This window comes from Asterias amurensis, chromosome 12 (genome assembly GCF_032118995.1).
Source record: "Asterias amurensis chromosome 12, ASM3211899v1".
Lineage (NCBI taxonomy): Eukaryota > Metazoa > Echinodermata > Asteroidea > Forcipulatida > Asteriidae > Asterias > Asterias amurensis.
Window position 1 is genome coordinate 11440366 of NC_092659.1, and position 26497 is coordinate 11466862.

At 39.2% G+C, this 26497-nt stretch overlaps 1 protein-coding gene and 1 long non-coding RNA gene across 2 annotated transcripts in view; one reads left to right on the top strand and one right to left on the bottom strand.

Moving 5' to 3' along the window:
• The first annotated feature begins 1119 nt into the window (after positions 1-1119).
• On the top strand, positions 1120-9205 carry LOC139944854 (uncharacterized). The gene is made up of 3 exons (XR_011787029.1): positions 1120-1262; positions 1780-1986; positions 2550-9205. It is a non-coding gene; the product is annotated as an uncharacterized lncRNA (long non-coding RNA).
• Positions 7048-26497, bottom strand: part of LOC139944853 (phospholipid scramblase 1-like) — a 75042-nt gene continuing 55592 nt past the window's right edge. The window contains 4 exon segments of the mRNA XM_071941986.1: positions 7048-9205; positions 16698-16859; positions 21226-21368; positions 21371-21399. Coding sequence (XP_071798087.1) covers positions 9143-9205; positions 16698-16859; positions 21226-21368; positions 21371-21399 — 397 coding nt within the window. The 3' untranslated portion in view covers positions 7048-9142.

The window sequence follows — 26497 nt, forward strand, 5'->3', positions numbered from 1 at the left end:
AAGTTGTAATTCCCAAGATTTTGCGAATTTTGCATGACTCGACACAGGAAAGTTGTTCAGGATGCTCAACCTGGTCGATTTGTACCGTCAAAACGCGATTTCCAGAGTTGACTATTAGAAAAACAAGATGGCCGCACTTCCCTTTTTCCCTACCCGGGGAATAAACTTTTTAATTTTCGAGCCACCCCAAATAGCCGAATGTAATAGCGTGATTACTTCTTGCGGATACCCCACCCGAGTGTACCGGTGCTAATTTGAACTCCGTCATTGTTATATTTTGGCGGTAATCGACGATTTTTGGTCAAATTATGACGTCACTTTTGCACCAAAAAGTTGTAATTTCCAAGGTTTTGCGAATTTTGCATGACTCCACATAGGAAAGTTGTTCAGGATGCTAAACTTGGTCGATTTGTACCGTTAAAACGCAATTTCCAGAGTTGACTATTAGAATACAAGATGGCCGCTCTACCCCGTAATTCACAGCCATGGCAGCCGCGTCAATGTCGCACCATGGAGGAAAAATGGTCAAACCAATAGTTTAGCATGTGTGACTGAGTTGTGAGAGTACGTACATGTACTACGACGAGTTTACATGTAATTTTGTATATCTATTCACTCGGTGCATAGATGGGGGTGGGGATTTGAATTGAGTGTCCAGGGGTCGATTTCAGAACGAGTTAGGTAGGAGATTAGCCCTGGCGTCCTTACACTTTCGTTTTGTACTACAGTGACGTCCTGGACATCAGGGTACATTTCTGGGGCGGAAAATTTTCACAGCTTCATAACTCAAACCTACAAGAAAGCACCGAATTCAACAGATTCACATTATACGGCAGCATATATTTTTCTGCGGTGGGTTTTGATCGTCATATATTCTTCACAAATCCGTCATTTTCATGAAATAATGCAGCTCCAAGCGTTAAGGAATTCCCATTTTTATTCGTACTCTCACAGTCTGCCGTGTGTACGCAAGACGCACAAATTTTGAATTGTGTTGTTAACGCTGTGCAGTTAAGATACGGTGACCAAAAATTTATGCGTCTAAGCTTGCATCGTGCGTCTTGCACGCGCATGTATACACGTACGCACGACAACAGACAACACTGAGAAAACAATTGAAACAGGAATTTTTTAACATTGGAAGCTGCATTATTTCACAAAAATGACGGATTTGTGAGGAAAATATGAGGACCAAAACCCACCGCAGAAAAATGTATGCCGCCATGGAATGTGAATCTGTTGAAATTAGTGGCTTGTTGCAGGTAAGATTTAAGTTATGAAGCTGTGAAATTTTTCCGCCCCAGAAACGGGCCTCAATAGGTAGGACTCTGTTCCTGTGTACAGAGAAAGAGTCCTATATAGGGCGAGGTAGGAGATATACATGTTGCATGGATAGTCCTAAGTTAGGACGAGTAACTGGTCCTAACTCGAGATAAGACTAGTCCTAACTCTTTGTGATATCCACCCCTGCGTCCTAATGACTCGGCATGATTTACTTTTATACTACAATTAAAAGAGTTGTTTATCTGGCTGGGAATTGAAGGGGAGGGCTTTTGTAGAAATTGTAGAAGTACATTTTAAAAATAGTACAGATTTATTAAATGTTTTTTGTATGTTTTTAACAGTTTACCCAAAATATTGTTTTACCCAAGTCAACTCGTACCCAAGTCGACCCGAATTCTTTCAAAGAAGTGTGACCTTTCAAACAATCAAAAAAAAAAAAATTGTCGAGAAGAGAACTAATAAGTGATATCAATGGTTATCAATTTCTTGTTGAAGGTACAATGTGAGCAGATGCCAGGACTTGGCGTAAACATCTTGGAGACCTCATCAAACCCGGCACCTCCAAGTCCACATCATCCACCTCCGCAAAGCTCTTGCCAAGCTGGTGTGTTTGTACCAACTGTAGGGAGATGCAAAACCTGAGAGGAGAGGTTATGCTGCCAACAAAGGCCGGATGAACATGACCGCTTCTCAAACTTGGCAGTAAGGGACTGATTATTTCATACTAATGGCATGTATGTATAACAATATACACATGTACTGTCAAAGCAGTCGAGTTTTGTTACATGATATTTTGATCTGTCCCCCCCCCCCCTCAAAAAAAGGAAAAAAAGTAAATGTGTAAACAAACATTTAATAAGGAAACATAAATTTAAGCTTTCATTTATTGTAATTACTTCTAAACAGCCTCCTTCGCCAACGTTGCATTACCAAAACACTTCGCGCTGAACAGCCACATCCCAAATTTTAATAACCTCATGTCTTTGACCAGCAGCCGACATCACGAAACTTTACGCAACTGCGTAAGTCCACATGTGCAATATTTATGGAGCAACTTGCGCCATAAATGTTGAGCAAGTGGACTCACGCAGTTGCGTAAAGTTTCGTGCAATCGGCTGCAGGAAGGTAATATTTGCAAAAATGTCACTTTATTGAATCAACATCAAGTGCATGGGTTTTATATTCCATATACATGTACAAAAAAAAATAACCAATTTGTATTTTGTAAATTGTTTCAAAATTGTTTGTGTTTATATTTGAAAAAGTCTTGAGGCACCTTGTTCTGGACCACCATAAGACATGACATCACCGGAAGGACATGTACACCAGGGGAGCATGATGTACACAACAAAATGACTTAAGTATATTTTTAATGCCCAAAGGAGTCTAAAACTGAAAAAAATTAATTGAAAATCGGTTATGTAGTTCTTGAGACATTGTCCCACTTCCGGTTGAGACAAAAGAAGAAGTCAACTTGGGGTCAAGGTTTTTCAAAGTTTATTTTAATGCCCAAGGAGTCTATCACTGAACAAAGATTGAAAATCGATTGTGTAGTTCTTGAGATATGGTCCCACTTCCGGTTGACCTGGAAGTAGAGGTCAACTTGGATTCACGGTTTTTCAAAATTTAGTTTTAATACCTAACGATTCTAAACCTGAAAAAAGATTGAAAATCAGTGGAGTAGTACTTGAATAATGGTCCCACTTCCAGTTGACCCGGAAGTAGAGGTCAACTTGAGGTCATGGTTTTTCAAAATTCATCTCTAATCCCCAAGGAGTCTATAACTACAAACAGTCTAAAGATCGGGTGTGTACTTCTTGAGATATGGTCCCACTTCCGATTGACCCAGAAGTAATGGTCAACTTGAGGTCACGGTTATTCAAAATTAATCTCCAATCCCAAAGAAGTCTATAACTACAAACAGGTTAAAAATTTGCCATGTACTTCTTGAAATATGGTGCTACAAAGATTTCCTAATTAAATATGCAAATAAGGGTCTCGTGGTTAATTAACTAAGAATTTTACAAAAATTTACATTTAGAGTAAAGCTGTGTGTTCTAAGCTTCAATGCTTTTGACCTTATGGTTTAGGAGATTAGGCTTAAACAAACATTGTGTACACATGCTAGGGGGTTTCAGGCGGAAACAAAGAATAACTAGACATTAGGTGTTTGTGAACAAACACAAAGCTGTTCCGTGTTCTTTTGCTTGGATTATGTGCTAAATGACCAAGGAGTCTATAACCGAAAAAAAAGGTTTGAATAGTATCTTAAGTTATGGTGCCACTTCCGGTTGACCCGGAAGTAGAGGTCGACATGGGGTTACGGTAACCTAAGGCTAATCTCCAATGCCAAAGGAGTCTGCAACTGAAAAAAGTTTGAAAATCGATATTGTCCCACTTTGGGTTGACCCGGAAGTAGAAGTCAATTTGAGGTCACGTTTTTTTGAAATTTATTTCCAATCCCCACTACCAACAGTCTAAAAATCGGCTGTTAATTCTTGAGATATGGTCCCACTTTCGGTTGACCCGGAAGTAGAGGTCAACTTTAGGTCATGGTTTTCAAAGTTTATTTTTAACGCCTTAGGGTCTAAAACTGAAAAAAGTTAGAAAATCGGTTGTAATGTATAGTACTTGAGATATGGTCCCACTTCCGGTAGACCCGGAAGTAGAGGTCAACTTGAGGTAACGTTTTTTCTTCAATCCCCATAGAGGTTATAACTATCCCCATAATAGGTCTATAAAATGACCGTGTACTTCTTGAGGTATGGTGCTACAAAGATTTCCCAAACAAATATGCAAATATGGGTCACATGGTTAATTAATTACGAATTTTACCATTTTTTTTGGTCTGTGGTTTGATGTTTGATCTAGCACAAGTTGATTTCACAGAACTCTTAACCACCAAACTCAGCGCTTATGATTATGATTTTTCACTTCCTGTGTTTTTAAACATCATCGTGTCATGCATGCACACAGGTTATGTTGAGAAAAGGAAAAGGCAACAATATCGATATAAAGATAAGAATAAAACTTAAATATTACAAAAAAGAAATATTTTATAATTTAAAGTAAAAAGAAGAAGCAAAACTATATTTTTAAAAAAAATTAAATTGTTTTCGCAGACAACAAATTAAATTTGCTAAATAATATTTTTTATTTTTTATTTTGTTAAACTGTGAACATCTCATGTGCAGCTGCTGGTCAGTTGAAACTTCATCAAATTGCTTTGTAAACCTTAGTGTTTTTATTTTTTATTTTTGTTTGACTTTTTAAGTTATCTGTTCTTGTGTTTGTTCGTTGGGGTGTTTGTTGGTGTGTTTGTGTTTAAGTTATTGTTGGTGTTTGTGTTGTTTATTTTTTGTTTGTTTCTTTGTTTGTTTGTTTCTTTGTTCTTTGTTTCTTAATTGTCTCTTTGTTTCTTAATTGTTTCTTTGTTTGTTTGTTTGTTGTACTTAACTTGGGTTTCGTGTGTTGTTCTGTTTGTGCATTCTTACTACATGTGTTTGTTTTAATGTCGGATGTGTGTTTGTGTACTTGTTGGAATTCCCTGGTCTGTTGATGTGGGTTTCGGTGTACTGTTTTTGTCTACTTATAATGATGTTTTTATCAATACTGTGTAATTTTTAATGTTATATTTTCTTATATTTATATTCATATTTAAATTTATATTTTTACATAGTTTTTAACGATTCCTGTAAGTGGCGGCTTTCCGCTGTTAATAAATAAATAAAAATAAAATATAAATAAATATATTTTTAGTTTTGGGGGATAAAAAAATAATGATTTCGGACGGAGACACAAACTCGGATGTCTAGTTGCGACTGATGACCACTAGGCTAGAGGGCACTATGCAAAAATAGCGGGTTTTTACACACTACATGTATATAGTGTACATGTAGTCTTTAGCGTCCGGACGTGTGTGCATCAACAGAGGAAATTGTGATCCGGCGAAATAATTCTCGTTTCATGATTTTGCGACCATTGTCACTAAATATAAACTACCCACGCCTATAACTATTAGGTAGGGTTGAAATGTAGTATTAGATGCCTTTAGGGTTTTTTGGTGTCAAGGTGCTGTTTTCGCAGCGAAAGTTTCACAGGAGCTGAGCACAAGTCAACTGAAGCAAATTATTTGTTGTGAATATTATGTGTCGTCAAAATTCATTGCATTCGCATTAGCAGGAATTAATAAATACTTTGTACAGTTTCCAGTCTATGATTGGTCAAAACCCTATCACGTGGAGATGTATCATCACATGATAAGGACCGGCTTTGGAAAACAGCGAATAAATGGCCCCTAAACCAGCATACGTTGTGTACAAATAGTTTGCGCTTTGCACTGTATCGCGTGCTTATTCATCATAGTTTCGTAGCAACTTCGCACACATGTGCGTACGCGCAAAACTAAACCCAACGGATACGGCCCTGGGCCAGTTATCTGAATTATGTCACTTGTTCGGAAATTATTTGCTTATTCTGAATTTTTTTTTTTCATTTTGCAACCATTTTGCCTTTCGCTCATCTTTCATTCGTAACCAGGGCCCAATTTCATGGCTCTGCTTACCGCCAAGATCTGCGCTTACGATCGCGATTCCCCGCTTACGTGCAAGCGCCGAATTTCTGCGCTTGCCTTGTAAGCGTAGAATGCCTTGTAACGTGAAGTACTAACGCACAAAAGCCCAAATTTGCCACTAACCCGTGAAATACGCTTGCCGTAAGCACAGAATTCTCTGCCTCCGTAAGCGCCGATTCTGTGCTTACGGAAAGCAGAGCCACGAAATTAGGCCCAGTACTCTCGTCAATAAAGAATGTGAAAATTTTTAACTAATAGTAAGAATATTAAAACAGTATTTATCTTCTAACTTAACACGCGCACTCGTGGAATACGGAAAAGTATAGCACTTCTGCGTCCCATATCCAACTCGACTGAATTTATCTTCCAGTCTCACCTGCATGGTATAATGGTATAAGCCCGTTGAATCAGCGCACGGTTGACTGACGCACGATTGACTGACGACTTGGTAGCTGGTTGATGGAAAGACCGTTGATGTAGCTAACGGTCGGTGTGGGTGGGTTTCCGATAAATGCTGTGGTGGAGGGTGCCGTCTTGGTTTCTTGTGATGAGAACATCCAGAAAAGGTAACTTTACGGAATGTTCTTGCTCCATAGTGAACTTGATACTGGAGTGTTGTTGGTTGAGGTACTACAGAAAAAACCCTAGGCCCCCAACCATTAGACTGCTTTGGGTCATCTATACCCTCAGTCACCTAGGCCCCACACCCTCACTATCCCCTGTGGTTGTTCCTACTGACACGGTTCAGTGAGCACACACCCCCCACACAACACCCAAGGTTCCACAGCTATAACCATGATGCTTCGTAATAAATCGAAGAACCAACATCCTCCATACCTACACCTATGCGCGAAGACAAAATCAGGAATGTTATATTTTTCCGGAAAGACGCTTCTCATGAGCCAAAACTTTGGGGAAAAAGAACATGTTGTACTGATTGTTTAATGTAGTGTACATGTTTCTTTTTGTAAAAAAAAGGTAAAATGTATGCATTATATTATTGATTTTGTGGAGATTCCCGGGGGTTTCGAACTGCAGACCATCTGGGTATAAGCACCCACGGTAAACCGCGGCCCAATCGATCTGGTGTTAACAAGATTGCCTAATTAAATATTCATGTCATTAAAACTCAGCTAACAGATTAAGAAACTAAACAACACCAAGTTTAGTGATTAAGTCATGTGCTAAGCTTCGATTCCATATATGACTCAAGTCTGTTATTTCTACCATTTCTAAGATTACGAATAAACAAAAATCGAGCGTTAAACCTAAGGCGTTTTGGCGGAAACCAAGAACGTTTCTAAAACCTTTTTTTAAAACTTGAAGAAAACAATACCTGTTCCGACGATAGGTCGGAACAGCTAATAATAAAAACAATAAAAACCTGTTCCAATGGTAGGTCAGAACATCTAAAAACAACCAAAAACAAGTTTACATGTATTATATAAATTTATATAGAACCAACAGTATGAAGGCAACAAATTTTAACACAATTTTAGAAAGAAAATATGAATTTCTTAGTTTTACCCAAAAACATGTACCTAAAGGAGTAAAACTTGAAATTGGCAAAACCTTATGTTTTATTACTTGAAATTGTAATTAGTTTGTTTTAAATAGTTTGGGTTTACAAAAAAGTGACTGGTGCAGTACTTGAACATTGGCGGTTAATATCTTTAACTGCCGTGTGGCCAAAGATGAAAGCTGCAGCCAGGGGTTTTTAAAATTATGTCCATTATGTAGACAAGAAATCAGAAGGAGTATAAAGGCTACACTATTAAAAATAGGGTGCAAGGGATTGGAAGTAGCGACAGCAAAAAAGGTAACATAACTGTTGTAAAAGTACCTATAATTTTAAACTTTTTACTCATATTTTAAAATGAAAATACCAGGAGATGGACAATTTTATTACAGTGATTTTGCACCATGTATGTTACAATCGGTCGAGTATTGTTGTCATGGTATGCGCCGACAGGTGAAAAGTGCCCATTTCCAATGTTGCAGTACATGTAACTACTATTGACACGATTGATCTCTCCTCGATTCAGCGTGGGGCTAATATGGTAGAAATTTTGAAAAGCTGTTCTTGTCAATAGGAGTCACTGCAACAATTGAAATGGGCACTTTTCACCGGGACAACAATACTCGACCAATTATAACAAAAGAGGTGTCAAAATCACCATAATAAAATTTTCCGCCTCTTGGTATTTCCTTTTTAGAATACGAGTAACAATTTAAATTTTTTAGGTGCTTTAACAACAGCCGCGTTACTTTTTTTCCTGTCTTTTTTTCAAATGTACATGATTATTGTTTAATTTGACAAGAGATGAAGCAAAGTTAAATAAATTTGCTGCACAGTTTAAAAAAATTCGTATAAATATAACATTTTTAAATTGTAATTTTTGGGGTCACTTGCACTTTTGTTGCATTTGTTGTCGAAGAACACAAAGAAAATGATTCTTACAAAATAAGTGAACCATTCATGTTCCTCTATAGCATACATTTGGTTGCTAATTCGCCACAAAAGAATCTCTGAAAACGAATTGAATGACCGGAATGCACGCTGCAAACAGCTATTTAATTTGAATGTTGGTCAAAGTGGATTGTCAACTGTTACAAAGCAGAAGCAAGAGATTATTTACTTCCACATTAAGAGAATGTTACAAAATTGGTAAGAAACAAAAATCAAGAAGATCACAAATTTACATAAAACCTACACAGTCTAATGATGATGATAGTAGTAAACATCCCTTGAAATATTTTTGTCTGAATTGAAATGTCATATTTGATGAGAAAGTTTATTTCGGAGTTTATAGCTCAGTGAGCGTTTATTTTCTCAATTTTTTGGGGGCATCGATGCAATGCAAAATTTGTAATCGGTTTTTCACAATTCTCTCATGACCCAGATGGCCGATCGATCAAGAACTTCCACATGTTTGTCAATTTATGTATATGGTGGATTACATTAAGTGCTTACCCTGACAGCAACTTTTTTGCTAGCAAAACCAATTCTGTAAAATGTTCCTTTAAGTGAAATATTAGCCCTTATTTTTGAACAAAATAGAATGACCTCACACTCAAATTGACCGATTTTGGCCCATAACATAGAGGAAAAACCCATCCCATGAAGGATTTCAGACAAGACATATCCTGAGGTTATTCACCAATATTGACAACTTACCAATGATTTACAAATCTTTTATACTTAAATAGTTATTGAAGGGTTACATACGATTATTGTTATCTGGAAACCTGTTCGTGCATTCTTTGTTCAGCCTTTTGACCACTCTAAAACATACCAGCCTTCTTTTGGTCTTTCTTGTTGCCTGATCTTTCGAAGAACATAAAATCCTGAAAAACAAAACAATGTTTCGTCATTTCCCCCTTCAAGGCACTGGACACTATTGGTATTTACTCCATCTTAGTATACAATCAATCTTAAGCTTACTTGGTAATGAGCAATGGAGAGCAGTTGATAGTACATACATGTATAACCATGTGAAGTTTGGTGCTTCTCATGTGGGGACACTACCTTTTTAGTTGCTCCCCTTTTGTGGGTCGTCTGGTCTTATTGAACCAACATGCTTTTTTGAAACTGCCTGACTACAGCCTACAGACACACCCAGCATAAGAAAGAGACTTGCAGCAAAGGTGGCGTAAGAAACTGATTAAAAAAATCAAGATTTAGAACTCCACTTCCATCATGAAATGTGCAAAGCATCAGAAACAAATCCGATGAGCTGAGAGCCAATAATCAATATCTTTAAGAATACCGCAATTCAAACCTGATATGCCTGACCAAAACCTGCTTATATAACTGAACGACCCCAACTCATCAGTCAACATAAACGGACAAACCTTCCTTAGAATGGACAGAAGCAAAGCTTCAATAAAAAGCTAAGGGCGGAGGAGTGTGTATGTATGTTTGTCACCAATAAGTATTGCATCCCTTCACACTTGACCGTCAAGCACAAAATCTGCACACTAGACATCGTACTTACGGCCTTACGACCCGTGGGGTCTACTTACGGCCATATATTTGCCAAGGGAGATAAACCACTTAATGGTGTTTGCCATGTACATTCCCCTTTCAGCAGACACAAAAAAGCAGCCAACATCATTCAAGAAATTGTTTCTCAAGCAGAAACCAAGTCACCCGATGCCGCCAAGTTTATTCTAGGAGATTTGAACTCGTGCTGTTTAGCTGATACTTTGCCTACTTTTCACCAGTATGTAAACTGCCCCACCTGCCTGCTTAAAGCCATTGGACACTTTCGGTAAACAGTATTGTCCAAAGGCCCACAATTCATGTATTGGTAGATGAATCCCAATATGTTCACGATCTGAACTGGTTTTTTTTTATAGAAGGTTTGATAAATTTGGTTTTACTCTTCAATAGAATGAAATAGTTTACAATATGCCGGAAAACCTTATTAGCAATACTAGGCCTAACATTCAAATCTCTGAGCTGGAAGTCAAAAACTTGTTTAAGAAACTCCCAACAAATGGGCCCGACTTCATCACTTCTAAAGTGCTAAAGACAAACTTCCCAATTAATAACACCCAGGAGAAACAAGGTGATCATTTTACACTTCTGCATCTCAGAAATCTTCTTTTTCAGACTTCCTTAATGAATTTTCGTTGATGCTTGATGAACGAATTTTCAGATTTTCACCCATTGTTACAATCATTGCGCCTTGACAGCGTATCTGCGCCCAATACGAGAAGATTCAATGACTTACTCTCAGGACATGATCTCTCACAGCACATTACATCACGAACGCATGAGAAAGGACACATTCTGGATGTTTTTATTACCCGTAAGTCAGACAACCAGGTTCATTCCAATCTTCAGGTTGTACCGGGGTCATCTGACCACTCAGCTGTTACCTGCCATATACATTTACAGAAACGTCAACAAACTGTGAGAACATCAGTTCTTAAGAACATTACAACTATTGACAGATATTGCTAATAACGTACAGCTCTGCAATATCCAGCCAGCCTTTTCTGACAGTGTTGACACTGTTGTCAATCACTATAACCTCACCCTCGGCAACCTCCTAGAGAAACACGCTTCACCTAAGACACGCCGCATCCCGAAACGTCTAAACTCACAATGGTACAACCACGAGATTGCTGTTGAGAAGCAGAAGTGCAGACGACTCGAACGGAAGTGGCGCTCCAACTGCAGACTGGAAATTGATCCGGAACTTTTCTGTCACCAACGACAACTCCTGAATTCGCTTGTTCATAAAGCAAAAAAGCTTATTATGTCAGTGTTTAGGACTGTGGCAATGATTCCTAACGATTTTTTGCCGTTGCCAATCGTCTCGTGAATCGCGAGAAGACAGGTTCTCTTCCACAGCTCCACTGGCACAGCTCTTAAGTCATTTTTTTATTAAGAAGATTGATAACATTTGCAGTAGTCACTCCTCAAATGCAACTCAATCCCCACCTCGGCAGAGTCAAGCCACAATAGACTCTTTTGCGTTGACTTCTTCACAGGAAATTGAGTCGCTTCTTCGTAAAACCCCTAAAAAATGTTGGTCTTTGGACTCCATTCCTACGAAATTGATTAAAGACTATGCTACTACCTTTGCACCATTCATCACCAAAATAGTCACCTGAGTCTTCAACAGGCAGTTGTTCCTGCTGCTCTGAAACTGGCTCATATATTCATCTGCTGCTCAAAAAGCCATCCCTTGATTCAAATCAACTCCAGAACTACAGCCCAGTCTCCATTTTACCTTATTTAACCAAGGTCCTTAAACGCATCGTCTTCTCAAGACTTTTGGAATATCTGAAGGAACATGACCTGTCAATCATCAGTCTGCACAGCCTCAAGGCGTGTATTATTGGTACTGCATGTGTAGTATGTACTGCGATTTAGGTTAGTTGATCGCTGAGGCCTTAGATCAAGACTAGTTCTTGGAAGTGGTTGAGTTGACAACGAGTTTACGGCAGATATTATTTTATATATTTTCTCTGGCCAGATGATTTACAGAGCGCCGGAAATCTTTTTCAAAACTTATATTTTCTCCGGCCAGATGAGTTACGGAGCGCAGGAATTTTTTTTTTTTTCCCAGCCAGATAACACAGAGCGCCGGAAAAAAATCGGGTAAAATTTGAAAAAGCCAGAATTCCGGCAAAAGCCAGAAAACTGGCATCCATGGTAATACGCAAGTATTTATCTCAATCAGCAACTGAAAAGATTGTTCATGCTCTTATTTCATCACGTTTAGATTTTTGTAATGCTCTTCTCTATAAATTACCCAACACTCAGCTTGCCAAATTGCAAAGATTACAAAACACTGCTGCCCAAACTGTTACTTTGTCTAAATGTAGAAATCGCATAACACTGGTACTTTAATCTCTTTATTGGCTTATTTGTCGTGCCCTTGCAGACGGGAGAAATAACGCGTCTTAGACGTTCGCCCTTCGGGCCGATGTTGCTACAGTCAAAATCCTTGCAAACTGGTCCAGAACGGTACGCAGCCCGTTGTCTAGACAATGGATGGCAGATACCATCATGTCTGCCGGAACTGCCAAGTCCTCAACACCCGCTAGCATCAGGTACTAGGATAGGAGCCAGAAGGACAATGTGCGCATGCCAAAGCATGACGCGTGAGTCCATCTTCCTGACTACCTCTTCTATCTTCCCTTGGGCTTTGTACACTATGTATGTGTACATTCGCTGTACACGTATTACATACATGTACAGCTATGCACTGTGTATGGGGGTGCACTGGCGAAATTCAGTGATGGGGACTTGGATTTTACAGGTTGCGGCTGGCTGTAGCGCCTTGATAAAGGCTACCTTACCCATATTCCACAAAACAGAAGGTGTACGTTTGGTATCACTCTTAAAACTAATTGCAATAAAAGCATTTTGGGTTAAGACCCAACAGCAGCTAGTATTAAAAACTTTGAGAAACATCTAAAAAGAGATACCAGAAAGAGCAACCGAAATAATTTTCACATGTTAGTTCTTATGTACTGTACATGTCAGAGCTGGACGCTGAGTCCACACAGCAAGACCTTGGCAAAGTCATTGTCAGTAGTGCTGGGCGAATAGCGAAATTTTGTTATTCGGATATCGCTGGCCAACTACATGTATCCGAAATTAACCGGATGTTTGAATAGTTTTTTCGCCGCTAGAGGGCGCTATTAATTTTTTACAATTATTATTAAAAAAAATTGTCGCTAGAGGGCGCTGTTCGTTTGTAAATGAGATCTTATGGGCGGATTGATATAAGTTTTAGACTGTCATTCTGTTCATTAATAAAAATGACCGGATCTAATTTAAAGATAGCCATTTGATCGTGATTGACTCTACGTAAAGAAAAACTTTTGTAATCTTTGAACAAATTACGTCAGAAATGTCATTGTTTTAACTCTTCACGAATGTGAGCATAGTTAAATACTTAATTTATGCTGTTTTATGCTGTCTTAATAGAAGTTTCATAAGGATTCAGACAAAACATTCATATAAGTTGTCGCCCGACGTCTGCGGATATTCGGATATAAAAGAATATCCGGTTACTTGGTTGTAATTACAGAACTATCCGTTTATAAATAGCTATTTGCGCCCTATGCGGATATCCGGTTAAGAAAAAAAGGCATTCGCGGTTACGGATAAGAAAACCTATTCGCCATTAACCGGATATTCAAATAATTCGCCCAGGCCTAAAACAGCCTAGCAAGTGGAAAAGCTCTTTAGGAAATGACAGCATCCCAGCTGAAATTCTTAAATGTGGGAAGGAAACCCTGCTTCCTCACCTACACCATCTACTCATACAGTGCTGGATCTTCTTTTCCTTGCTCCTGACGTATGCTTTTGGGACTGCAGATGAAGGGGTTCACTTGCACACAAGATCTGATGGTGGACTTTTTAACCTTGCCCGTCTACGTGCAAAAACAAAGGTGCGCAAAGTCCTTATGGCATCTTCTTTATTATGTGGACCATTTGTAAGTCTAAAATTCAGACCCTGATATTTTCATAAGTGAAAGCTATTTTGTTGATTTTTACATTGTAGTAAACTAAGAGGTACCTAGCAAGATATTATACACAATTTTGACAGCCCAGGCCTTTCAAATAAATCAAGGTAGAAGATTTTGAGTCCCTAACTTCAGCATTTTTGACAGACCTCAACAACCTGTTAGATAATTGAGGTATTTAAATGATAAAAATTTCATATTTGCAGGGGCATTTATTTAACTTTTGAATGCGCAGGTGGTGGGGGATGCTGACAAATAATTTAACAGCAAAAGACAATCAAAGTCAAAATTAAAAAAAAAAAAAAAAAAAAAACGCTAATTTTCTTTGCGTCTTTTTTTTTCGTGCGTCTTTTTTTTCCGTAAAAAATATCAACAATAAGAGACACGTGAGTTAACCAGTTTTGAAGACATTCAATAAGCTCGAAAAAAATACAAAGAAAACACGTTTAAATAATAGTTATTTTGTGACAATGATTGCTGCGATACCTGGTCAACTATTAGAGTAATCAGTTTTTCAAATCTCCAGCGATGTATTTTTTTCTTGTCTGTCATTGACTTCCGCGCGACGTTCATGAATTTTCTGATCGCCCTGTAAGATGACCTTTGACACGAGACGTACCCCCTCAAACGTCTGCTTGTAGCCAGGCACCCTCAGTGTTTTTACGGAACGCGCGATCAGCTCATGTTTTTCTGCGCGATCTTATACTTGGGCAAAATAATTCTGTCAAGAAAATGACGTCGGCATTTACTGCCGTTAGACAATCCATCGGACAGCTCCAGATGAAAATCCAAAACGTATTTCAGATGATTTACAACGGAAATACTTTCTTCAGAACGATAGTTTTTGGAAACTAAATCAACTTCCATTCAGGTACGTTTGATGTGGATTGCGCGAAGGTAATAAAGTCTGGAACGTCATTTTGCATTTAAGTCCGTCCATTTTCTGGAACGTCATGCAAGTCTGTCATTTTTTGGTGATCGTCACTTAAAATCTGTCAAAAATTACGTTCGAAACTGACTTTTTTTACCTAAAAAAAAAAAAACGTGGACGCTTGACAAAGTTTTTATTTTTGATAGATATTAGGTATGAGAGGCTGCAACAATCAGCAAAATTACAGTAGTCTTGTGCCAGAAAAAAAATAATTACAGACAATATTTGCTTCGTTTTTCTGTCAACCTTATGCCCTCCTCTGGCAGGCTTAAATTTTCTGTGTTTGGTGTTTTGTAGATTTTTTACTGATTTTATTTGAAAGTACATCTGTTGGACCTCATTATAGTAAACAATGAATGTTCCTTGTGATTTACTTCAGCTAGTTTTGAACTAAATATATATATCCCCAGGTTTCACTGCTGCAGACTCTACACTTTTAAAATGATCACAACACAATTAAAATTAACTGATCTGTCCTTATATGAACATTTTAATAAACCTTAATATGTATACAATTATTTGAAATATCTGAAAAGGTCAAAAATAATTTTTTGAAAAATGACATTTGAGGTTGTAAAATGGTCCATATTTCAAAGAAGATGCCTTATTAACATGCTGCTGTTTGCTCATGATGTGGCAATTGTTGCCCACTCTGAGCATGAACTCCAATCACTCATGGACCGCTTCTCACTTGCTTGTGAGGAGTTTTATTTGGCCATAAGCCTGAAGAAAACAACAGTGATGGGCCAAAACACCCCTGCACTACCCACCATCTCCATAGGCAACTACAACCTCGAGGTCATTGAGAAGTTCTGTTACCTTGGCTCAACCGTCACCAATACCTTGTCACTTGATGCAGAGTTGAACATCCGTATCGGCAAAGCATCAACCACCTTTGGCATGCTGACCAAGAGAGTATGGAGGAACTCAAAGCTTACAATCAACACAAAAGTCTATAGGACTTGGCATGCATTTTCAGCACTCTGCTATATGGCAGCAAGTCTTGGCCATCCTACTCGAAACAAGTGATGCGACTTAACTCACTTCATCTTCATTTCCTTCGTCGCATCCTTAACATCACTTGGATGGACAAGATCACAAACTTCGAAGTCTTGAGGAGGAATGGTGTTCAATCGGCCTATGCTTTGCTCAGCCAGAGGAGACTCCGCTGGCTAGGTCACCTGCACAGGATGGATGATGACAGGATTCAAAAAGACCTGCTCTATGGCAAGTTGTCCCTTGGGAAAGAGGAACAGGCCAACATCGCCTACGATTCAAGGATGCCTGCGAAAGAGACCTGCAGGCGTCTTTCATTTCCCCTTCAAATTGGGAGTCCTTAGCAGCTGACAGGCAGTGCTGGAAGCAAACAGTCACCACTTGAACCACATGCAGGGACCTCAGACGAGCAGATGAACACAATGCAAAATGCCGTCAGAGGAAAAAGATGCCAACTGCTGCTTCAACGTTCATCTGGCGGGGCTGCCATCGCGACTGCCACTCCCAGGTAGGCCTTGCAAGTCACACACGCAAGTGCCATTCCTAGCCTAACAATGTCCCCCGATTACAAGTCCATCGACTTTCGAGACGGATGGAGGCCTACTACTGTACATCTATCGTTCATTTTCCAAAATCAAAGGTATACGTATGTACTTTGCCGTTAAGCATTAACAACAAACATACTATCCAAAAGGGGAACATTGACCTTTGATGATTGTGTTGATCCAGACAACTCAAATATGGTGTATGGATAAAACTTGCCTGGGGTTGATTTCACGAAACTCTTCTTAACTTAGGATCAATTCTAGGATTTAGGATGAGTTCTACCTCTGAGCTCATTTGGAAGACCTATGCCCATCCCCACTTTATCAGAGCATCTAGAAACTTATATTATTGTAAAACAACAATACTCACAATAAGAAAGCATGCTCCAAGCATTACAGCTTTAATTTTAACATCCAGATCCATAGGAAAAGATATGCCAAAATTGTCTGCATCGGTGAATGCTTCCTTTGCAAATCCACTCCACTGCTTTGAGATTTTCCCAACCTTTGTGTTACCATCTGATGAAAGCACCTTTGTGTATAAAAGTAATAAAGTAGCTTTTAAAAAGAATTAAAATTAGTCTGGACACAAGTGGCCAAAATAAACTTGACTTTCATTTTCTTTTTTTTTGGGGGGGGAGGGGGGTTACTAATTTTAACAGAAGGCTCACTAATGGACCGATCCGGCCTGTCAATCAAACTGTGCGCGCTCACCCATTTGACCAATCACAGCAATGATTGTGGTCGGACAAACTCAGTCATGGGTGCGCGTATATTGGCACGCGCGGCAGAATCGTGCAGAATGTCATTGGGTGTGCTCGTACACGTGTCTTGCTCACGTGCGCGGTAGGCGGAGCTCAGTGGAAAGCCAGAACGGTCCATTCAAAACTGATCTCAGTAAAACTCTCATGTCATAAAACTTGGGCCAATATGCATGTTCTTCTTGGCAAATTGAAGCAAATTGCTTACATCGGGCAACACTCGATATACACAGTACAGCTAGGCATACTTTTTGATATTTAGTTATATTTTAAACTTCTCAACGACCTTAATTGCAAACTATTAAACAAATTGTTATCATCAAAAAAATGATATGGTGGCATTTGTAATAATGTACTTTTTATCATAGTTTTCCTATATTTATATATACCCTGTACACACATGTGGCTTACATGAATGTGGATCTTTTTGGTAGTACACACTGCAGTGTGTGTTAGTGTCAGGCTAACAAATAAAAATCTTGACAAAAACAATACCTGTTCAAACCACTACATGTACATGTACAGTACAGCCCACTGATAGCCATCGAGGCACGCATGGGAAACGAGGGCTATAACGAGCGTGTTATTACCCCTCGCGAGTGCACACGCCTCGTAGCGAGCGAGTGAAACGAGGCTCGTTATGACCATCTTTGCGAGATTAAGCCACGCGAGCCCCGCAGGCTGCTTCTGTAAGGGATGATCTCAGATAGGGATATAACAAAAAAAACATGACAGACAGACATGATAATAAAGAATGCAACCAAAACTTCAAGCCGCCCGCTTTCATTGGTGTCGATGTCGTCATGAATTTCATTCATAATGGAGGAGAAACTCTTGGGGAATGACGTTGCAAAGTTGTAAAAACCATGGGAAGGGATAAGAAATAGAAGACTAAAAGTCTTCGTCTGGAAACTTGTCAGAGTCAGAATCTGACAATATTATTTGTTTTGCTTTTCCTTTTTTTTCTCATGTGTATTAACGAAATTCCACGCCTGATTCAACATTTAATAAACCCATGGATGTGGTTTCGTGTGGTGTTGAAGTTGTTCTGTTGTCAAAAAATACCCACAGAGTTCTAGAGTTTGTCCCTGCAGTCTGGCTGCCAGTTTTTGTCGTCCAATAAAACTCCATTTTCTTTTAAAATTGCTGTTTGAGACGTTGTAGTAATGGAGAACTATTTTGTTCATGGTAGCCGAAGATTGTCCAAACCCCGTCTGTTTAATAAATTGTTGTTCAACATTTTGTGTTCAATTAATGATAAGATTGTCCGACCCACCTGTTAAACTTAAATTCACATTTTGACATTGGAGTATTGGAAGTTAATTATGAGTGTCCGCCCCGTCTGTTAAATAAATTGCCGTTTTGAGACGTTAGGAGTATTAGAGGAAAAAAAAACCGTTTCTGAAATGTAAAAAATGTCCAACCCGTCTTTATCAAATACCCGCTGTGTAACGTTCGAGTAGGCCTATTGGGAGAAAAATGTTTAATTGGTAAGATTGTCCAAACTCCGTCTGTTTGATAAATAGTGCCGTTTTGTAACTTCAAGAATAGGAAAAGAATGCCTGGACGTTCGAGTGTTGAACAAGTTTTTTTTTAAATGGTAAGATTTTTCAAACTCTCTGTTTAATAAATTGCCATTAATGGCTCTTACTGTTGAAATAAAATTAAAGCAAATTGCTTTCGTCCCACAACAGCAATATTATTAAAAACATTCAGTTCGAACTGACATCTTCCCCGTAAAAAAATGTTTCCAAATACTAAAAAGTCCCAAATTGGCTATTTGTTATTCACAACGACGGAGTACCGACATTTGAAGAAACAAAAATTGGGTACATGAAAATGTCCCACAACAGCGATTATTATTATTAACAACATGGGAGTTCGTCGGACATGCTTATTAATTAATAAACAACATATTTTTTTCTCCAATACTGGATCGTCTCATAACGGCAATTACAGACGGAGTTTGGACCTTCTTACCCCTTAAAAAATTGCTATTAATGTCTCAAAACTGCAACTTATTGAAGACGGAGTACAGACATTCTAACTGTTGAAATAAAATTAAAGCTAACTGCTTATCATCTCACAACAACTTTATTATTGAAAACATTCAGTTCGAACTGACGTCTTCTCCTTCAAAAATGTTCCCTAATTCACATAAGTCCCAAACGGCAAGGAGTATAGACAAAAATGTTGTACATGTGTATGGAAACGTCCCTTAACGGCGATAATGATTAAAAACATGGGAGTTCGTCGGAAATTCTTGGAAGTCTCACACGGCAACAACACAGTTCGTCGGAAATTCTTGGAAGTCTCAAACGGCAACAACAGACAGGAGTTTGGAGCCAGCCACTCCTAGCCTCACAGTGACAACTTCCCCTTAGATGTGCTGCAATTGTAACTACATTATAAACAGACACTCCTAGCCTCACAGTGACAACTTCCCCTTAGATGTGCCTCAATTGTAACTACATTATAAACAGACACTCCTAGCCTCACAGTGACAACTTCCCCTTAGATGTGCCTCAATTGTAACTACATTATAAACAGACACTCCTAGCCTCACAGTGACAACTTCCCCTTAGATGTGCTGCAATTGTAACTACATTATAAACAGACACTCCTAGCCTCACAGTGACAACTTCCCCTTAGATGTGCCTCAATTGTAACTACATTATAAACAGACACTCCTAGCCTCACAGTGACAACTTCCCCTTAGATGTGCCTCAATTGTAACTACATTATAAACAGACACTCCTAGCCTCACAGTGACAACTTCCCCTTAGATGTGCTGCAATTGTAACTACATTATAAACAGACACTCCTAGCCTCACAGTGACAACTTCCCCTTAGATGTGCCTCAATTGTAACTACATTATAAACAGACACTCCTAGCCTCACAGTGACAACTTCCCCTTAGATGTGCTGCAATTGTAACTACATTATAAACAGACACTCCTAGCCTCACAGTGACAACTTCCCCTTAGATGTGCCTCAATTGTAACTACATTATAAACAGACACTCCTAGCCTCACAGTGACAACTTCCCCTTAGATGTGCCGCAATTGTAACTACATTATAAACAGACACTCCTAGCCTCACAGTGACAACTTCCCCTTAGATGTGCTGCAATTGTAACTACATTATAAACAGACACTCCTAGCCTCACAGTGACAACTTCCCCTTAGATGTGCCGCAATTGTAACTACATTATAAACAGACACTCCTAGCCTCACAGTGACAACTTCCCCTTAGATGTGCTGCAATTGTAACTACATTATAAAATTGCTACATTTTATTGGTACTTGTTACAAAGTATAAAAACCTTCAATGTTTTGCTTTGTATGCCGCTCTGCTTTCATTATTGGTCAATACCGACACTGGTTGTGTTTACTGCATTTGTAATAACTTTCAAGAAGACGATCCCTGAAATTGTCCTTGCGTCGTTTCATTTCGTGGGTACTCGATAGTTTCGCGGGTGCTCGCTCGTTTGTCTCATATAGCTGCTTCCCAACTGAACGTGGGATCCCTCGTCTCGAGAGGCGCCCTCGTTTGATTGACAAACGAGTGAGCGTCCCTCGCGTGTTGCGAGCTGGGGCACACGTTGCCGGTCTCGCTCGTCTCGGTCCCTGCGTGCCTCGATGGCAACTAAAGGGCTGTACTGTATGTCGGACCAGCTACATGTATTACTAAAAAATGCTTATATACATGTACATCTATGACTGGACCATATTTTTTTTGTTTTTTGTTTTTTTTGTCTTTTGATATACTCTCACAATCTTTGACATCTGTAAAACATTAATGGAAAGCCATTAACATAATCTTGGAGGTTGAATGTATTTTTATCAAGTACATGTAGTGCATACTCCATTTGACTGCTCAAGTCTTATTTGTTGCACAATATTTATTTTTGGAACTTGAAAATATTGTGGTGCTATAATTTCAAAAAACACAATGCAGCATTCTTTGATGCACGGCGCAAATTAGCTGCAGTGTACAATATGTACATGTAACAGCTATAATGCGATGTTTCACAACCTATAAGCAGTGGGTTTGTGTAGTTGACACAACGTATAGCACTGGTCTTGACTAAGTTCTAACTTCTTCGGTTCTCTATGTCATGTTTATTACACTCACATCAAATTCTACATCTCCACAGAGGTTCCAAGTGCACATTGGTCCTTCAATACGCAGAATTGTTGTTCCACTTGCATCTTGAATGGTAAACTTGGGGAAGCAGACACTCCACGACTGACACACATATCCAACAATTGTGCCTGTGGAGAACACACTTCCAACTTCTGCAGGCAGCTACAGAATTAAAAGAAAACAGGTCTGTTAACATTTTCTCAGTTTGAGAAGACATATCCTTTCCGTAGGCCTAGCATTGAGGACTGTCTTCAGTCAGCAGATAAAATAAAAGTAGAGAGTACCTTTAAGCAATGAAGTTAGAAGTTGGAAAAGCTACTGCAATAAATTTCACGGTTAAAGGCGGGCAGTTACTTGGTAACAATTAAGGTTGATAGTATAAAGGTTGATAGTGGGTCATTCCGTGTCAAATCAACCAGATTTCAGAAAAGTTCCCAGGTGACCCCCTCTGATTTTGATGAAACTACATCAGAATGATTGGATGTGGCTCAAATGAACACATACAAAAAAGCTAAGTCATAATCCATGTCGTTTTCGAGATATGACCCATTGAAATTAGGTCAAGGCGGCCATTTTGTACTCGCGCGAGACGCGAAAAGTGATTTTTGTGATAATTTCTGACTTTGAAAGCTCATAATTTAGTTATTTTACCAGGTAGAGAGCTCAAATTTGGTACTCCATCTTACTTCTTGCCAAATTTCATGAATCTGTACTCAATTAACGAGTACATGTATCTCCTTTAATTTTCTAGTTATGGTCACCTATAGTAGGCACTTAAATCAGCCGAAAGTGTTTTTTGTGATAATTGGGGCCACCCTATGCCCACATGAGGGGTCAAATGAAACCTATATTCCCTAGTTATTATCTATGGGTGCATGTCTTTACCCATAAGCAATTATAAGCTCACCAATGCATTCATTCAGAAATAGCATGGACCCAAAGTTGGTTCCAGCCAGAAAAAGGTCAAAAAGACCCCCCCCCCCCCCCCCGTCTTGACCCCGGTTGACCCCGCGATCAATTGAAACATTTTGTGAAATTGATACCAGTAAAACATAAATATTATATCTACTTATACACCAATTTTCAGCTTTGGCACTCAACTCCTTCATGGTGTGGTGGCAATTTGAATATGACATGTTTTTGGCACATTTTAATGTAATATCATACAGAATACATGTACATGTACATTCATGTACATGTACATGTACACATACAATACATGGTAATAATGTATGAAGCTTGTGTAACTTATTTTTTCTGGCTAGCAAAAAGGTACACCTATGCATTGGCATTTGTGGTGTCTGCGTGATACACAAGTACAAATTTTGTTTGAGAAAGTAGTGTTTGCATGTGATACACATTAGAGAAGTACATGTATTGTTCTAAAAAAGTAGTGTATGGAAGTATAATACCAGTGTTTATGCAAATGAGGTGACCATGTGATTGGAAAGTTTAACCAGCATAAACATGTATATGCATGGAGGAAACGAAGGGTACTGGGGTTGGGTTAAAACCAGAGAAGAATATGACAGACAGTATCTCAAAAACGACATGGAGTATGACTTAGCTTTTTTGTATGTGTTCATTTTAGCCACATCCAATCATTCTGATGAAGTTTCATCAAAATCTGAGGGGGTCACCTGGGGACCACTGGTTGATTTGACACGGAATGACCCTAGTATAAAACATTGTGAGTGAAGTTAAGTAGTTTTTGAAAAAGAAGTATTTCTCCTCAGATTTAGAATATGAGGTCTCAAAATCAAGCAACTGAAAGCACACAACTTCGTGTGACAAGTGTGTTTTTCTTTCATAGTTATCTCGCAACTTCAACGACCAATTGAGCTAAAGTTTTCACAGGTTTGTTATTTTATGCATATGTATGTTGAGATGTAGAAGAGTTTGCGGTAACACCATGTAATAACAATCTCTAAATGAGTTGGGGTGGTTCTGAAAAGAACCGTTGGGTTAACACGACGTTTCCATCAGTATGCTCCGATCGTCTTCTGGAGAATGCTGGGCTCTGATGCTGCATGCTGCTTAAGTACTGGGCGGTGGATCAGGCGGATTTATCAAAGTCCCCCCTCGAGTCCGTGTACTCGGTGTTCCTTAAATCTAGTGGGAAGGTTATGCCCGGTTTCCCCGACATAAACCTTACCACGTTCGCATGGAATGCGATAGACTCCGGCACGGGCGGGGGGGCATGGCCAGGAGGGGGGACTTCGATAAATTCGCCATCGTCAAGCATTCCCATATCACTGACCACTGAGTGAACTGGGATGCAGCAGAAATCATCGCTCCCAACCAGGCGTGGCACCCTAGATGCATTAGAGAGGCCATCGAGATCCACAAGCATGACACCCTACCCCAAGACATCGGCTTCCACATCAGCGACATCTGGCTCCCCCTTCTCCCGACCTAGTCACCTAGGCTCCACACCCTCCTTATCCCTTGTGCTTGTTCCTACTGACACGGTTCAGTGAGCACCCCCCCCCCCCACACACAACACCCAAGGCTCCACAACAGGTTTCACCACGCATCATCAAGTTCACTTCCCGCCTATTTCCCGCCTTCGTGCATCACCGCTGATCCACCGCCCAGTACTTGCAGCATGCAGCATCGGAGTCCAGCATTCTCCAGAAGAAGATCAGAGCATACTGATGGAAACCACCCCAACTCATTTAGAGATTGTTATTACATCTGTACATGGTGTTACCGCAAACTCTTCTATATCTTGTTTCCACCATGCAAAGTTTCAAATCCTACATACACCAAATGAGAAGACTGGTCTTTGACAATTACCAATAGTGTCCAGAGACTTTAAGTTAACAGACATATTTTGTGGTGAATAGGGGCTTTTGCAACTTCCGAAATTCTCCTCAAATTCTCCTCATGAAATTCGACCTAAAGTCACTATAGTGCCCATAAATCCGCCAAACAACATCATAGCACAACATAATAAATGTCAAAATGCGCAGAAGATAACTGTGAATCGAATTAACTAATTATTTGGTGGCATACTAATTCACGTTCAAATGTGAATCTGACAATTTGTAAGTGTTTGGATACTTTATTGGCGCAGTTTATATCAGTTTCAACACTTCAATCGCACTAACAGCGTAGAAAACACTGTTTGGACCACTATCACCTCGCTTGGAATAAACCGGAAGGGAAATACACGTAGAGGATGCAGGGGCGACAGAAGGAAATGTAAGCATAATAATACTCATATCTCTTATCAAGAACATGCATTGTGCCCGGGCACTAAACTTTTAGTTTGCTCTGTGGAATTACAGGTAAATTAATTCCAAGATCCCAATGATATGGCGATATATGGCGATCTTATTATCTCAAATCAAATAGACATATATATTTGCTCTGGCTTAAACTTGACTGTATGGTGATGATCGTGGTAGTGTTTCAATCGCAGATCTCCTGAACACTTTACCAACACATGCATTCCCTGTGTGGGTGTTTGCATAAATGCAGTTCATGGGACTCGTTTGAATACATAGATCTGTTTATCTTGTAGTAGTTTACAGACCACAGCTGACATGCAAGAGCAAGCAGCCACATTTCCTAAATTCATGAGAGACTTTTCAACTCTTTTAAAGCTACTGGTGTCAGAGCCGAAATCGGTTAATGATCGTGGGCGATTCTAACTTCCATGTGGACAATGCATCTAATCGTGAGGCATTGTGGTCTTTGGAGCTCATTGATTCATTTAGCTTGGAACAACAATGCTAGAGTTCCGACACATCGACACACGCTCGACTCATTGCGCCCACGTTCTTCTGATCACTCTGTTTCTGATTTTGCCAACACGCAGATCCCAGACCTGCCAACATTTGTATTCCAGAAATAGGAACAAATATGGACCGATTTTGTTGTCAGGGGACGTGACTATCGGAGACCGTATACTTTAATATTTTTGTGGTCAAACTTTGGGTCGCCTGCAGTTTTTGGTTTACTAGCCCACCTGTAACATTAACATTATTAATTGTAAAACGTAACCCCAAAATGAGGGTCAGCTCATAGTAGACGGTTTCTTTTGTTGTTGACTGATGCGCGCCAGGCGGTCGGGGCACCATACCAACGACAAACAGCAAGCTGCCACATGAATGGATGATGTCATCGTCAGCCAATCATCGTGCAGGAAAACCATCCTGTTTAATGGTTGATTTTTTTGTATTGTGGGTTTTGGACAACCAGTGGAAATTGCTGTATCCTGACAGGACTAGCTACGATCTGGACTCGCTTTTAACATTACCGGGAAGAATATGAAATAATCTATCCAATACTAATTGGGGACTGTGTATGTTGCTGACATTCATTATGGGAAAATTTGCTGTTTTTTGTGCCTTGGTTTCTTTCTTTTTAAAGCCATTTTTATGTACAATTTTCTCTTTTTAAAATTTGAGTTGCACTGATTTTTTTTATACATAACGACAGAATGCTCTTTGTTTCAATTTACTGTAACATTATTTTGGTTGAGATGTTTCAAAGAAGGCCGAAAATGACAGAATTTCAGAAGCCATTTTGATTAATTAAAAATTCACACAGAGGTCACGCACCAAAAACGATGAATTGTTTGCAGATAAAAGGAAAGGAATTTCAGTGTCCTGCAGTTAGACTGAACCCATGTAACTTTTACATGTGTGTAGTTCAAAATGATGTTGTACAATGTATATGTTTAATTAAAGATTCATAAATACCTCAGACAGTTTCACTATTCGTATTGGTGGAGAGCGCGTCACGTAGATGTGTCTAAAGACAGTGGACACTATTGGTAATTGTCAAAAAATAGCCTTCACAGTTGGTGTATCTCAACATATATGCATTTAATAAAATAACAAACCTGTGAAAATTTGAGCTCAATCGGTCTTTGAAGTTGCAAGATAATAATGAAAGAAAAATAACCCTTGTCACACGAAGTTGTGTGCGTTTAGATGGTTGATTTCCAGACCTCAAGTTCTAAATCTGAGGTCTCAAAATCAAATTTTTGGAAAATTACTTCTTTCTCGAAAACTATGCCACCTCAGAGGGAACTGTTTATCCCATCCTTAAAAATATTACGTTAAATATAAAGCACACTTTGGAGATATTCTGTACATAAACCCCTTCAAAGTTCACCACACAATAGAGGTAGGGTGAATGTTGGGTGAATGCAAATATGTGGGGTCAATGACGGCATCATCAGAGAGTGACATACGACGAAGTGGATCTGTTGCATGGGATGCTTTCTGGAAACTGGGAAGGATAT